The sequence below is a fragment of the Oryctolagus cuniculus genome, chromosome 14, assembly GCF_964237555.1.
Source record: "Oryctolagus cuniculus chromosome 14, mOryCun1.1, whole genome shotgun sequence".
Lineage (NCBI taxonomy): Eukaryota > Metazoa > Chordata > Mammalia > Lagomorpha > Leporidae > Oryctolagus > Oryctolagus cuniculus.
Genome location: NC_091445.1, coordinates 25,354,072 through 25,370,404, shown reverse-complemented (window position 1 = coordinate 25,370,404; position 16,333 = coordinate 25,354,072). Strand labels below are relative to the sequence as shown.

At 41.8% G+C, this 16,333-nt stretch overlaps 1 protein-coding gene across 6 annotated transcripts in view; it reads right to left on the bottom strand.

Annotated features, from left to right (window-relative positions):
- The window catches only part of PAM (peptidylglycine alpha-amidating monooxygenase), a 338,531-nt gene that overhangs the window by 135,125 nt on the left and 187,073 nt on the right, over positions 1-16,333 (bottom strand). For all 6 annotated transcript variants that reach the window (XM_051853947.2, XM_051853946.2, XM_051853949.2 and 3 more), the window contains one exon: positions 1,603-1,690. In XM_051853947.2, coding sequence (XP_051709907.1) covers positions 1,603-1,690 — 88 coding nt within the window. The remainder of the gene's footprint in view (positions 1-1,602; positions 1,691-16,333) is intronic.

Genomic DNA, 16,333 nt, shown 5'->3' with positions numbered 1-16,333 from the left:
GACCAAAGTAAAGTGTTTGTTTTGCTATTCCCTTAAAATAGCAACAGTGAATGAGGCTTGGTTGATTTTATATAATTTTTTTAACAATTAGAACCACAATAGCATTTACATGCTATTTTTTCATTCATCTCCTTTAAACAAGGTGAAGCTGAATCAGATTTTAAAAGCTTATATCCTCTCTAGCCATTTTCAATCATTCTAATCCAAAGGTAAATATTGATAATTTCAGAAGAAATATTTTTAAATCATAAAGACTAAAGGATATGATTTGCTGTATAAGATTCAGAAAAGGCTGTCACAGAATAATCTTTTAATCCCAGAATTTTATTTACAAAAATTTACTGAAGAGCAAAAACTGGAATGTTAATATCAAAGGGTATTAACTGTGACCTGCTGACTCCATTTTTACATGAACCCAGTCATGTGCGTTGGGTTCCTATTTGATACGCCCCTCTCATCAAATAACTTAAGCCTATTAACAAATGCTTTGATGGTATTCAGTCCAGGGAGATTTCCACTAATTGCCCTGTGCTTTTAACAGTTCCAAATACACATTACAATTGTTTATTAAAAAAATGACTGGAAAGCAGTTGCTGTGTGCCTCGTATCAGGCTAATGAGCAAGAGGGTGCACAGAAAGAGCCCTGCCGGTCTATGTGACAAAGCAGATTCCTTCCCAATGCCAGGCAAAGCACGCCAATCATCACAGACTGCTAAATATGTAACAGTGATTCTGGGTATAGGTGCAAAAAATGAAGCTGCAAATGCATGGCTATCTTCAGAGTTAACTGATCTATAAGCACACCAGAGAACAAAAGGGGAAGGAAGATCTCAACCCCTAAGTATGCTGTAAACTGCTGGGGGTAGAAGCATGTTTTAATTTCTTCTAGAACCTCCCACAGTGCTCACCTATGACAGAGGCATTTAATAGCGGTTTATTGATTGTTCATGACATGATATTAAGACTCACCATAGTGACTGAAATAATTTCTAAAACTGCAACTGTTACTGAATAAATAAGAGGCGATGTGGGGAAGTGGAAGTGACTTTGGATTTGGAACCAGACAACCTTAGGTTCATTCCTGGTCTGGCACTAACCAGCTCAGCCACCTTGCACAACTTTCTGGATGTCTCTGACCATCTGGCTTCCTGTCTGTAATATGGGGATCATACTGTAATACCTGCTTTGCAGGAACATTAGGCTAATATGAAAGGGTATGTCTGGTCACCTAGCACAGTCTGGGACAAAAGAATACTTAATGAATAGAACTATGGTGCTCTTTGGGCAAGATCATGAGCTTAAAAAAAAACTAACACCAGAACCAAAAATTTCAGACTTTAATTACAAGCCTCCCATGCCTGGACACAGCATACATGATAAGAGACATAGATTGATGAAGACTGAGAGATACATTTCAGAGCAAACTAAATAACTGTGATAAACTTTGATAAACACAAGAGCCCAACAAACAAGGTTCTTTCTCTGAAAAACATCCCACCTATTAATTAATGAGTTATAGAGTACTTGCACAAATATTCTTTGTACTTGTGAAAAACACACCTTTTCTACATCCTTTTCTAATTGTGAGTCAATTATCCTTACCAGTAACTTCCAGTGGACGAAGGCATATTGCATCCAAAAAGTAACATGTGATGGACAGTATCCATGCTGGCACGAGGTTTGAAGTCAACTGTGATGAGAAAATGATACATGAACATGAATACCAGTTAAACTTCCAGGCACAAATGTCACAACAGACCACACCTCTGAACACCTGAATACCTGTCTAACAAAGATGTGTCAATGCTGTCATGAGAAAGTGAACTAGTTGTATAAATTACCCTTTTCCTTAAAATGAGCATGACTTGGTCATTTGATTAACAAAATAGAAAACTAGTATTGTCACTCCCCCTCTTCGTGGAGGAACGACACTAAACCCTGCCTAGGTTTCCTATCCGAGTCACGGCACCATTATGTCGCTCCCCCTCTTCGCGGAGGAACGACACAGGACCCTGCGCTGTTCTTTTGTCTGCTCGGCCCTCCCTGGGTTTGCTGCTGGTTCTTCCCGGGTTGGCTACCGTCCCTTCCACCTCCGTGGAAGGGCGGTTCCCCCTGCCACTTTCCCCACTTCCACGGGGGAGCGGCACACCGCCGGCCAGCTCTCTCGGGGGCTGCTCAGGTGTTCCTTCAGATAGATGTTCCTGGTGCATGTTGTCTCTCTCCTCCTTTATAGTCCTCTTCCACCAATCCCAACTCTGCTACCCACACGCCGAGTACGCTGCTCTCCTCCAATCAGGAGCAAGATCAGCTCCTGCAGCTCAGTCAATCAAGTTGGCGAGAGGTAACTGCTTAGAAGCTGTTTACTCCTCTCCCAGAGCCATATTGTTGGAGAGCAGATGCATAGAATAAGTCTTAATTCGAGTAACTTAGTCTAGTCCAAGTTGCTTCCCACAAGTATATCATAAAAAAGGGAAATAATAGACTGAATAACACACACACACACACACACACACACAGATATTTCCCAATGGAAGACCTCTTTTTAACGTGCGGCCAGCACTGTGGCATGGAGGGTTAAGCCGCCACCTGCAGTGCCAGCATCCCATATGGGTGCGGTTGCAGTCCTGGCTGCTCCACTTCCAATCCAGCTCTCTGCTATGGCCTGGGAAAGCAGAAGACAGCCCAAGTCCTAGGGCCCCTGAACCTGCATGGGAAACCCAGAAGAAGCTCCTGGCTTCTGGCTTCAAATAGGTATAGCTCTGGCTGTTGCGGCCAGTTGGGGAGTGAACCAGCGAACAGAAGACCTCTCTCTTTCTCTCTCTTCTCTCTCTCTCTGCCTTTTTTTCCCTCTCTGTGTAACTCTGACTTTCAAATAAATAAATCTTAAAAAAAAAAAAGTGGCAGGAGCATTACGTGGGTATAAAATGAAAAGTCCAGGCTATGTATTCACAATACATTTCCTTCCAGACTTCAGGACATTGCTGAAGGCCATGAAACACTGCCAGCACTGAAGTGATGCAGAAGGCACAGTGACTGCTCAAAACACAAACAAAGGATTCAACATACAAATTTATTACCACCTCCAAATAATAATATCAGTTACTGGGAAGTATATGGAGAAAAGATTTACTGGGAAAGAAAAATAAAAGTGAAAATCTTTAGAAAAATACAGGAGATTGGCCGGCGCCATGGCTCAATAGGCTAATCCTCTGCCTACAGCGCCGGCACCCCGGGTTCTAGTCCCAGTTGGGGCGCCGGATTCTGTCCCGGTTGCTCCTCTTCTAGTCCAGATCTCTGCTGTGGCCCGGAAAGGCAGTGGAGGATGGCCCAAGTGCTTGGGCCCTGCACCCCATGGGAGACCAGGAGAAGCACCTGGCTCCTGGCTTTGGATCGGCCCAGTGCACCAGCCGCAGTGGCCATTGGAGGGTGAACTAACGGAAAAAGGAAGACCTTTTTCTCTGTTTCTGTCTCTCACTGTCCACTCAGCCTGTCCAAAAAAAAAAAAAAAAAAAAAAAGGAGATGTAAAATTATGGTCTTGGATGAGCATGGTGTGCTTTTTAAAAGGATACTGAAACTTAAGCTATGGCATTTCTCTCTCTCCTAAAACTAGTGGCCAAAAGACATTAAAATCAGCAAAAATCAGTGCAGGAGTAAAACAGTACTAACTAAAAAACGAATTATGATGTCATCTATGGACAGTATCATTCTCGATCCCCCATTTGCTGCTGTGGATTTGGCTTGTTAATTTTTGTTCTCATAGAAAATGCTGCCCGATATGAAGGAGCCATTCATGAGCCTACTTTCTGCATGAAAATGCTAAATAACCTAAAATGTCATCAGTTCTCAGGTGAGTGAAAAACTATCTTTTAGTTGTTTGGGTCTGTCTCATAAAACTAGTAAGACATTTATTGCTAGAATATGTTTATGAGGCATGAATATTTATAAAATAAAAATGTTGTAAATAAAATCATAGCTGCTCAGCTAGCAAAATTTGGTTGATCAAAAAAAAAAAAAAAAGAAAAAAGAAAACCACGGGGCACCTACTATGTGCCTCTGAACTTAGAAATTAAAGAAGAAACAAAAAGGCTTTCATTCCCTGAACTGAAAAAAAATTAAAGCCTAAAAATATTCTTTAGAATTTACTTATTTATTTATTTGAAAGGCAGAGAGAAAGACAGAGAGTGATCTCTCATCCACTGGTTCATTCCCCAAATGCCTAAAACATCCAAGATCAGGCCAGGTTAAAGTTGGTACCCAGGAACTCAATCCAGGTCTCCCAGGTGATGGCAGGGACCCAAGTACTTGAGCCATCATCTGCTGCTTCCCAGGGTACACATTAGCAGAATGTTAGAATCGGGAGTGGAGCTGAGTCTCGAACTCGAATAAGGGATGTGGCTGTCCCAAGCAGCAGCTTAACTGCTGTGCCAAATACCTGTCCATGAAAGTGAATCCTGAGGTTTTCGTAACACCATTTAAAAAATAAAGAGGCCCGCTGGAAACGGACTTGGTACAGCTCGAGGCTTTATTCTCCATTACCAAAGAACACGGTAAGCCCAGAGACGCAAGAGGCTTTGTTGGAAGGAAAGAATCAAGTGGAAGTTACGAAGTTCACAATTCATGGAAAATCATCTTGTGACTGAGCCTAGGTTTGTTAGCCAGAGAAAAAGACTTCTGTGAGGTCCTCTCTTCATATCTCTTGAGCTGAGTGCTGAGTTTCCTTCCACCCTTCCTGAACCCCTTCAGCATGTTTTTGCAGCAAAAGGAAAATTGAAACAACTCTGAAGTAAGAGAACATGGCGTTTATTCATCTGAAATTTATTTTGGTTCATGACTATTTCAAAAAGTTCACAGAGAAATGAAATGAAAATATAAATTTATTTTGGTGCAAATTTTTTTGAAGTCCAGGTGGTTTTTCCATAATATGCATTTTCCATCAGGTTCTTGGAGACTCCCTCCTATGCATAAATTTTAAAAGAAAGTTTTGCATCAAAACTGAACTTCTCTTTTTAATTTCATTTCCCCATGAACTTACTGCAGTCACCTCATATATATGATACAACCTGTAGTCTCCTATTCATTTCTTATTGAATTACTTATAACCTTTTACATGCATTTCCAGCTTCTTATCTGACTGTATTGCCCTTCTGCCCTTTAAAAAAAATGCCTCTGCCCATTCGTGAGGGGCTGTTCAACAAGAAGCTGACTCTGCAGGTTTGCTAGAACCTACCAAGACGCTTCCGTGACTTCCTCTCCTTACATTATCTTACTATGGATGCATGGATTTCCTATGACTGAATTGCTCTTGCAATTTTGATATGAAGGCAATGCAGCCAAGTGTAGTTTATTCCCAGACAGAAACTGACAGATGCAAAGCAATGTGAGTTTAAGGTATCATCTAAAGATCCACATGGACACACCCAGTAGAGTTGAAGTGGGAAACTCACATTCAAGGAGGAAGTCAGAGAATTACCTATTTTGGAGTCACTCATAAATTGAACCATGAAGCTGTGAGACTGGACAAAAATCACCCTGGTGAAAGCAGGAACCACAGGGAGGGCTCAGGACAAAGCTTTAGAGAGAGCCCTGAGCTGTAAGGATCTGTTCAGGAGATAGCTACAGTGTTCCTTTCACATCAGTGCAGTGCATGTACTGCTGTGGAACGAGGCAGAAACCTTCACGTAAAAAGAGTGAACTCCAGGCCAGTATTCCGCACAGTGGTTGACAGTGAAGATGCACACTGGAGTGTGTGGACTGGATGCCTGGCTCCAGCTCCTGACTCCAGCTTTCTTCTAATGCAGATGCGGAGGGGCAGTGCTGATGGCTCAAGTAACTGGGTTCCTGCTGCCAACACGGAGACCCAGATTGTGATCCCTGCTCCTACCTTTGTTCCCAGCCCAACCCCAGCGACCACGGGCATCTGGGAGCACACCAGCAAAGGGGAGCTCCTTCTGTCTATCTACGTCTCTCTGCCTCTCAAAGCAATATATATTCTTTAAAAGCATGTTCTTGGAAAATGGAATGAAATACAAGTAATTTCATAAAATAAAATATTAATAAGCAAAATATTCAGTTAAGGACAGGCAGAAGATCTGTTGGAGAGGAAGCGATTAAAAAGGTACGACACACAATTGCTGGGTTTTCATTGCAAGGGAAAGAAAGTGGCCAGCCTGGGTCCCTGCTTATGCACAAAGACCTTCTAACTCTTGTAAACAGCAACTCTTAATTACTCTAAGGATAAATTCTCTAGCCATTTTCCCATTTTTTCTTGTTCTGACATCCTATTTTAAGTACCACTAATTTGCTCCATATTGAGCTCTTACTAGATATGTGTTTAATTTTCTTTTCCAAAATGAGAAACAAATCTATGCCTTTAAAGTGGTTGTAAAAGGAAATTCTTCAGTATTCCCACACATAAAAACTTATCCTCTTTGACTCTCAGATTCCTTCAGAAATGCAAGATCTAATTTAAATGCTAAGTAAATATTGGGACTGGGTGAAAACAAGCAACCAACCATTTTTTTTCATATCCTAAAGAAAAATGCATATTGAAGTATTTATAGAACAGCTCCACGTACAATCCACTGCAATTTGAAATGAAAAACAACTCCAGCAAAACAAATGTCATGTGGAAATGTAAGTCAAAAACAAACAGTAAATGCCTTAAAATAAGGCAATGCTTGGACAATCTCATTGAAGGATCTGCTGTCAGTGTGGGGAAGGGGCCAGTTGGGAAAAGATTAGCCTGACAGGTTCATTTCCTGGGTTTGTTCCACTCCTACTTCTTATTAGAGGAATAATAAGACCCCCAGCCTCTGTGAATAAGAATAAGATCCTATGAGCACAAGATACACACACGACATTGTGGGAGATTTCATCACAACGCAAAACAAAATACGGAAAAATGCTTTAAGTCACATCTCAAGAGAAATTTCTCCTGTCTTTTCCTCCGACCACATATGCAAGAAACAAAGAGTCCAAGGGGAGTAGAGTTAGAGGATAATAATGAAAATGACTGCATTGAAGTGTGCCATTCTGACAGGCAGAATAAACAAAGGCAGCCTTGGAGCCTTGGGAGGATGAATCGCAGGGCAGCACACAGCCTCGTGAGGATGCAAGGGAATATTATATCTGGGGAGATCAAAAGTGCACCAGCTCTTCTACCTCAACAATAAGACGACAGCTGCTTAAGTGGAAATGGTACTTCCTGCTAATGGGTGCTAACAGCTCAGATCACCGGATGTAGAAGATGAGGGAAGACTGCATAAGTGAGAAAGTCCTGTGAACAAAATGCTTTTGAAGGACCAAGAATCCAGAAATAGTGAATCGGGCTCATTAACTAAAAGAAATAGGAGGACCCTGCGAGGGTATAATTTGGAGAATTTCTCAAACGCTGATGCCAATTGACACGGAAGACTTGAAAGGATGTGTGAGGCGACGTACAGGGCTGAGAGATAACTAGGTCCATTTTCTGGAGTTCCAAGCAAAATCTGTTCTAACTGCATGAAGTTGTTTGGGATTTATGGCCTCTTTTAGCTAACATCAGACCACAATCAGGGCCATAGAATTCTCTAAGAATGTGACCTAGGAGGGAGTTTCATTTAGTACTTGGCTTTCTTTCCATTTTTTGTTGCAAGAGGATATCCAGGTCTTTAAGTCAAATATGATGGATCATCCAGTTCAGGTTGTGGAAAGATTTTGAAGACCATACACAGTCAGGTGGAGGAACCAGGATTCTGGCAACATCCACTGGATGAGGGTTATTTCAAAACTGTCACAGAAAAATGGAACTAAAAGCAGGAGTTTATTTTGGGGCAAAAATTTCTGTCTTTTATTATACATGGAAAATGAGTATTATGGAAAACGTATTTGGATTTCAAAAAAAAATTCTGCACCAAAATAAACTCATACTTTTTAGTTCATTTTCCCCCAATCTTTTGAAGGACTCTCATACTTCAAAATCTTCAATAACTACTGGAAATGGGAGAAACACTCTTTTTGCTAAATATATGTAGTGGACAATTGCCATAGACCATGGATAATTAACCAACTGAGTGAAAAAGAACTGACTTGCAAATTCAAGTTTGGATCTCCAGAACTTTGATGCCTGTATAAATCATTCCTAGCATTATTAACTTTGTTTCTTTGTTCTTCCCAGTGGAATCACAGAATACACAATAAGTGGCTTATGTGCAATACTGTGTATATTTTTACAGGTCTGGAACAATTTTCCTCTGAAGTAGTTTCTAGCCCCTGCTGTACATTAGAATTACCTGTGGAGCCAGTGCCGTGGCTCAATAGGCTAATTCTCCGCCTGTGGCGCCGGCATGCCGGGTTCTAGTCCCAATCGGGGTGCCGGATTCTGTCCCGGTTGCCCCTCTTCCAGGCCAGCTCTCTGCTATGGCCTGGGAGTGCAGTGGAGGATGGCCCAAGTGCTTGGGCCCTGCACCCCATGGGAGACCAGGAGAAGCACCTGGCTCCTGCCTTCGGATCAGTGCGATGCGCTGGCCGCAGTGCGCTGGCCGCGGTGGCCATTGGAGGGTGAACCAACGGCAAAGGAAAACCTTTCTCTCTGTCTCTCTCACTGTCCACTCTGTCTGTCAAAAAAAAAAAAAAATTACCTGTGGAGACTGTTAAAAACACAGGTGTCCAGGTCCCCTCTTCCTTCCCCACCGATGCCGCAATCAAATCTCCAGAGCTCACTCCCAGGGAAGTAGTCATTTTAAAAGTTTCAGATTCTGACTACAGTCAGCACTTGAATGGCTGAATATATTCTATGATGTGAATGTATCAGTCTTTGATTGACTAATCTTAGTTAATAAGGGGATTAAAGTGCTCCTTTAAATATTTTTTACTTTAATTTTTCATTGGTTTTTAACAGATTCAGTGTGATTTGTACATTCTAAGACCTGTGTGATATTCCCACATAGGGCAAACAGTAGAAACAAGCTTTCTTTTAAAATAAGGTTACAAAAAGAGTTTCCAAAGGTAAAAATGAGTTGATATTTTAGAACCGTACTTTCGAAAGAGATCACTGGAATTCTGTGTTACATCATAGATTTTTAACTATATTGCCTAAAATCATGCTAGAATTGGGATCTGAAGCAGCCTTACAGATGAGCCTTTAGTGATGATGTTTATGCCTGCGATAGGATCTTTATTCCAATGATGCTGGTGTCTTCAATGCATACTCAATATTGAGAGAATTGGGAAGCGGCAAAGTTCAAGAAGCAATTGTGTAAAAGAGATATTGTGACTTAAAAAGAAAAAAAGGGAAAGAAAAAGATCGCAGGCCCCAGATCTTAACCCTACTCCCTTCAACAGTTCTTTATTTCCCAAAACTAAAGATTTGACTTCAAAAACAGCTCAAAGGAACTGAAGATAGCAATGATCTAAATTGTAATTTAAGGGTGCGAAATGATCGGCCTTAATGCTCGTAATCTTGCAGTTGGGCCAGAAAGGTACAGATACATGTAAGGCTCACAGCACCACAGCCCATTTGCCAGCGTGTTGAAACCTGCAGCTACAGCACATTACATTATCTCTGCTAGCTCCCCCCATAACCATAAAGCAATTCTACACTAAAATAAAGACCTCTGGCTTGAACATTTTTAATCAGAAAGCTTAATAGAGAAATTGTCATTAACTCTTGCTAGCTAGGGACAATGATGTACAATTCACAAAGATTCCTAATGTAGTTTATGAGGACTCTAAGCTGCCATTGCCAAATTAACCAAGAAATAAGACACTAGAGCTAGCCTATATACTGAACATGAATTTACAATGAAACAATCCTTACTTCTGAGTAATGGGCTCTCAACACAAAGCAAGATTTCAACTTCTAAATTACCTACTCTTTAAAACTAAACTTTACAGTATATATCAGAACCAACTAAAGAATCAATCAATAAGTACTTCATCAGCCAAGCTATGCAAAATAAACCAGCATAAGCATCTTTAACTGTATGTGTAATGCCATTCCCAGAATAGCCCTCTATTAATTTCCTACAGAATCAAATCCAAATCCCCTTCTAGCCCTTTCAGGCCATGCCTAATGCTGCCGCTGTCTCCCAGCTGACCACATTTCCCACATGACAAGCCCCTCTGCCACTTTTCACTCTCAACACGAAGCCATCCTCACTTCAGAACCACACTTGTGAGACATGTATTGAGGGCTTACCCAGTGCCAGGCACGCAATTACTTCTCACACTGATCCCATGTGTCTCGTCCTTTACCTCCTAAATAGAACACCTTGAGCACAGAGAGATGGACAAACTAATCCCTGTTCATGCAGCTAGCAAGTGGTGAGGCTGGGACTTGAATGCAGAGCAGTCCGGCTGAGAGCTCACTCTTGCAACCACCAAATATACAACACTGTCTCTCATCATTGTACCCAATGTGCTCTTTCCTGCTCAGACTATTGGCAACTGGAATATTTTTCTCTGCATCTGGAAATAGGACAAATTCCAAGGTTCAAAGGAATACAGAGGTGGAGGGAGGAGGCATTTTACAGTTACCATATTAAAATAGCTTTGCAATGCGGGGCGGTAGTTGGCACTGTGGCATAGTAGGGTAAGCCACGGCCTGCAGTGCTGGCATCCCATATGGGCACTGGTTTGAGTCCTTGCTGCTCCATTTCCAATCCAGATCCCTGGTTATGGCTTAGGAAAAGCAGCAGAAGATGCCCCAAGTACTTCAGCCCCTGTACCCATGTGGGAAACCCAGAAGAAGCTTCTGGCTCCTGGCTTCAGCCTGGCCCAGCCCTAGCAGTTGTGGCCATCTGAAGAGCAAAACAGTGGATGGAAGATCTCCCTCCCTGTCTCTCCCTCTCTCTGTAACTCTGATTTTCAAATAAATAAATCAATCTTAAAAAATATCTATAGGGGCCAGTATTGTGGCACAGCTGGTTGATCCACCATTTGGATCTCTTTCATCCTATATCAGAAAGCCAGTTTGAGTCTCAGCTCTCTGCCAATGCACCTGGGAAGCAGCAGAGGATGGTTTAAGTACTTAAGTCCTCACCACTCATGTGGGAGACCCAGATGGGATTCCTGGCTCTTTCCTTTGCCTGGCCCAGCCCATGTTGCAATTATGTGGGGTGTGAATCAGTGGATGGAAGTTACCTCTCTTTCTATCTCTGTCACTTTGCCTTTCACATAAATAAATAAATGCATACATACATCTAATAAAAAACAGCTTTAGGACATTAGGTTTTAGCCACTACCAGGGACCTGTTGTGTAGTGTATCTGATTTATTTTACTGATAATAGCTTTTTCAAAGCAGCTTTCACTAAGAAACTAGAAGAGCATCCTAGGGTGCCTAGTGAAAGGTATTCAGTGGTCACCTGGGAGACACAGACCACAATATTCATATGGAAGGAAGTTCCAGCTGAAGACAGAATAAAAAGGATTCATAGCCAACTAATTGGAAACAAAGATGACAGGGTGACCACATGGGGATGGAGACACCCCCACACACACACTTAGTTACTGTCAAAGCCATAAAATGTGTATATGTGAGCAAATGCCCTGTCAGACCTGGGTCTTTACAGAGTCACTAGATTGTGACCAATAAATATGATCAAAGTTGGGATTATTCCTGCAGTTTTTGAAGTATCCCAGCATCACCTGCACATGTGCTTTGTTTAAGAAAGGCCACATTTGGGGGCCAGCTCTGTGGCACGGTAGGTTAAGCCACCTTCTGCAGTGCCAGCATCCCATAAGCATTCCAGTTTGGGTCCCAGCTACTCTACTTCTGATCCAGATCCCTGCTAATGCAGCTGGGAAAGCAGTGGAGGATGGGCCCTTGCACACATGTGGGAGACCCAGAATCAAGCTCCTGGCTCCTGGCTTTGACCTGGCCTAGACCTGGCTGTTGGGGCCATTTGGGGAGTGAACTAGCGGGTGGAAGATCTTTGTCTTCTCTCTCTCTCTCTCTCTCTCTCTCTCTCTCTCTCTTTCTCTCTGTAGCACCACCTTTACAATAAATAAAGATAATCTTGTTTTTTTAAAGGTCACCTCTGGAAAAATTCTAGAAATCCAACTGTGCAATTCTGCCATAGACTTGTTCTACATTCAAGAGAGCAGTCCATAAACATGAAAAGCAATGAATCATTAGATTAATTTCATCTATTTGTAAATTCAATGGCTTCTATCTCATGTGTACAGTGCAATTTGATAGATAGGGACCTGCCATCATTCACTAAGGAAGAGACACATTTATTTACTGGTCACCCATGTGAGGGAAAGCAAGTGGATGAAGATGACAGTCAAATTTCCTGGCTGAGTGGGCTGCTGTCAGAGCCAATTCCTCTGAGTGTGGGGAAAACACCTTTTAGACAGCACCACAGTTCAATGGTCAAATGCAGATTTTATCATACCTCCACTCATCCAATTCTGTGATTTCTTATTAGAACAATAAACTAAAGCAATGCTCTAGAGAAAACTATGATTTTTTTGTTCAAAATATAAAAAGCATTCTCATCTTCACTACACTCATAGTACTTCCCCCAACCATCTATATGAAATCACATTTCGTATTAAATAGACGTGTAGACATACCACAGATGCTGTATGCTCATTTGTAAACAGGATAGGTATGTACATATTAATTCAATGATGACTGCGATGGCAATTTCTGAGAATTAAGAAATCTATTTAACTAAAATATGTTACATAACTAGTCACACAAACAGTCAAAATTGTGAAAATAATCAAATGCAATTCTGATTCTTAACACTATCAAGAGAGTTTGTCTTAGTCACAATTAGCAATTTGAATTGTAAGCAGCCTTTTCCAATTTTCATTAGAAACTTGAAAAGAACAAGGAAAAGATTATTTTTATATGTTTTAACCCTTGCATTCTTGTCTTCCAGAATTATGCATCATACTCCACATCTCCATTACCTTGCCCAGTAACTGGCACACTGCAGAATTATCAAAAGTTTGTTAAATTAATGAACAAGTCACTTTTCTTCAAAAGAAAAACCAGATGCTTATCCCTTATATTAAAACAAGAACATGGGGGCCAGTGTTGCAGCACAGTGGGTGAAGTTAGCTTGCAATGTTGGCATCCCATATCAGCCAGCTGGAGACCTGGGAAGGCAGCAGATGATGGCCAAAGCTATGGTGGTCTCTGCCACCTGTGAGGGAAACAGAAATGGAGTTCCCCGGCCCCTGGCTTTGGCCTGACACAGATTTGGCTGTTGTGGCCATGTGGGGAGTAAACCAGTGGACAGTGGACAGCTCTCTTTCTCTCTCTCTCTTTTTCCTCTCTGTCATTCTACCTTTAAAATAAATAAATATAAATAAATCTTAAAAAACAAACAAGAACATAATTTAAGGCAAAAGCAAGCTGTCTACTATTTGAAATGTCTAGAAAAGCTCTGTGTGATTATCTTCTCAACATATAACCTATGAGGGTACTTCAAAAAATTCAGGGAAAAAATGGAACTAGAAGCATATGCTTATTTTGGTACTAATTTTGTTTTCATGACATGTGGAAATATTATGGAAAAATTATGCATGAATTAAAAAATTTTGCATCAAAATAACGTGTGTTTTCATTCCACTAATCCACAAACTTTTAAAAGTACCCTTGCCCCTTTCCTTTTGAAAAGGGGCACTAGGATCTGTTTTACAGGCAATTTTTTGGTTTATTTTACTTTTTGGCAGGACTGACCAGTGTTCCCCATAGGGACCGAAGGTAAGAGAATGAAAGCATAATTGTATTTGATGGGAGAAGACAGAGAGATGGTATGGCTCAGTTTTCAGCTGGAGGTATTCAACTGACAGCGTCTTCCATTTCTTCCCCTGTATCACTATCCCCACACCCACAGCTCATAATTTAAATGGAAAACAGGTAGGTCAACAGGCAGCCAGCAGGAAGCCTAGGCAGGTCCTTTAACTCTGTCTCCTCTTGTGGACAATGGCTGCAGTAGGCTTAGCTTTCACTATTCCAGTGTCTGGCAGGCAGTCTGTAAGCCATGGCTGGCAGCGATGATAATGGTGTATAATTATACAAACAAGAAGTCCAAGGCCGGCGCCCTGGCTCACTAGGCGAATCCTCCGCCTGCGGCGCCAGTATTCTGGGTTCTAGTCCCGGTTGGGGTGCCCGATTCTGTCCCGGTTGCTTCACTTCCAGTCCAGCTCTCTGTTGTGGCCCGGGAGTGCAGTGGAGGATGGCCCAAGTCTTTGGGCTCTGCACCCGCATGGGAGACCAGGAGGAAGCACCTGGCTCCTGGCTTTGGGCTGGTGTGGCGCAGTGGCCATAGAGGCCATTTGGGGAGTGAACCAATGGAAGGAAGACCTTTCTGTCTCTTTCTTTCTCTCTCACTGTCTAACTCTGCCTGTCAAAAAAAAAAAAAAAAAAAAAGTCCATATAACCCCACTATCCTAGCACCTGATTAAGTCACACATACAGGTATTCCCGTTTCTGTTTCTTGGGCTATAAATGGGACAATCGACAGGATGTCTGTCCTCAGAACTAAGGAGACAGGAAAAGCAGCGTCTCCCTTATTCTGTAACGTAAATGACTCGGGCTGCTCTTTGGTTCTCAGTTCTCCAGCACTAATTTGGCTACTCCTAAAATTTCCTGGCAAAACATACGGGAGTAGTAGAGTAAAGGATTTAAACCAAAGAGGGAACCACGTGCTCTGAACAGGTAACCCAGTCTTCAGCAGTCATGCAATCTTACCAGCAATAGAGAAAGGAAGACACAGTGAACATAGCTGTTAATCTCAGAAGACGACTTAAGAATCTCAGAACTTGGAAGCGCTTAATCTTAGAAAAGAGTTGACCACGAAAATGAAAAAACGTTTAGCCCCCTGGTTCTAATAGAGGCCTTTATGTGTTTCCCATGAATATTTTACTTGATTGAATATATTCACTTGTACTTTTCAATTGTAAGTTATGCAAAAGTACACAGCTCTATTTTAGGAGAGCGGTCACACATTCCAGGCTATATGTTTATAGTCCTTAGGATTCACCAGCTCGGACACGTCCTACCACCAGCCTCCAGAACCACACCAGGGATATATACATGTGAGACTTGAGGTACTGCAGTGACACATGACCCCCTTAGCTGTGCACGTGGCCTTCAAGTCAGCTGTGAAGCAGGAGAATTAAGAAAAAAATCCATTTACAAGTAAGTACTATTTTCTCCCAGGCTACCAAATATGTGGATACGAAATTAAGGAATGCTTTCCTGCAAATATTTTAATGATATATACTTATTCTAAACCATATGCCTTGGTATTTAAGGCATGACAATTAGAAATTATTTTTTGATCCTTAAATATATTCAGTTCAGGATCTGGAAGTGAGGTCCTTAACTTTCTCCTTGGTAATGTTCAAATACACAAAACAACAGCCAGACCACAGTCGGCTTCCCATGCTCTCAGGTTCATTTTTGGGAACTAACTATTAAGCTAATTTAGTTTACGGTTGTGTTGTTATGGGCTCTATTTTCTGTTGTGATTGCCACCAAAGCGTGTGAAAAAATAAATAAATGCACACTTCTCTGGCTGTGCAGGTCTCTAATGTGCACTCCTGTGGGGAATACCTCATGAAAATTCATCCCGCCACTGCCCCAAGGCCACTGTACACAATCCACGGAATAGCCCTCCAGACAGCCCACTTGAAGATTAGTTTCAAGGGACCGAAGCACGACTCTCATTACCATCATTTTCTATCCAAAATCAACGTCTCAAACCAGAAAAGTGAAGTGGAAAAAAACAAATCCATGAATAATTTGCCAATCACACGTCCTCCCTAAGCAGTTAAAGGTCTATCATCAGGGATGTTTACATCCCAGTCATCTAGATGGAAACAGATGGTGCTTTGTCACTTTCCCTATCTGACTTAGAGGCTCAGTTGGGAGAGGACCTGTCATTTAAGAGTCCTCTTATCCTTTACCATCAATAGGATGCATTTTCCTTCTTTTCCCACTCTGCCTCTCCGTTTTTCTCCTCCCTGTCTCTCCTTCCTGTCTTCCCTCCCTGCCCATTTATCTACCTGTCTGACAGGTAAAATCTTACATTCCCCAATGTTGATTCTAAGTGCAGTCGATTTATAGCATGAGCCAGCAGGTAAATAAACAGTCTGTTGAGTGGAGCGGAATTAAGCATTCAGCGGCAGACAGAAAGCCAATATCATACAAATGGGAGCACATGGTATTGGCGGCCATTGACATCTGCATGCAACTCCTTAACTACTATTCCTCACGAATCTCTCCGGGTACAGTTTGTAATCTTGTCTCTCAGTGGCTCTCTCTAGTTTGTTTCTGCATTAGGCATGATAAATGCATGCTAGAAACTGACAGTTCAAGATTAATA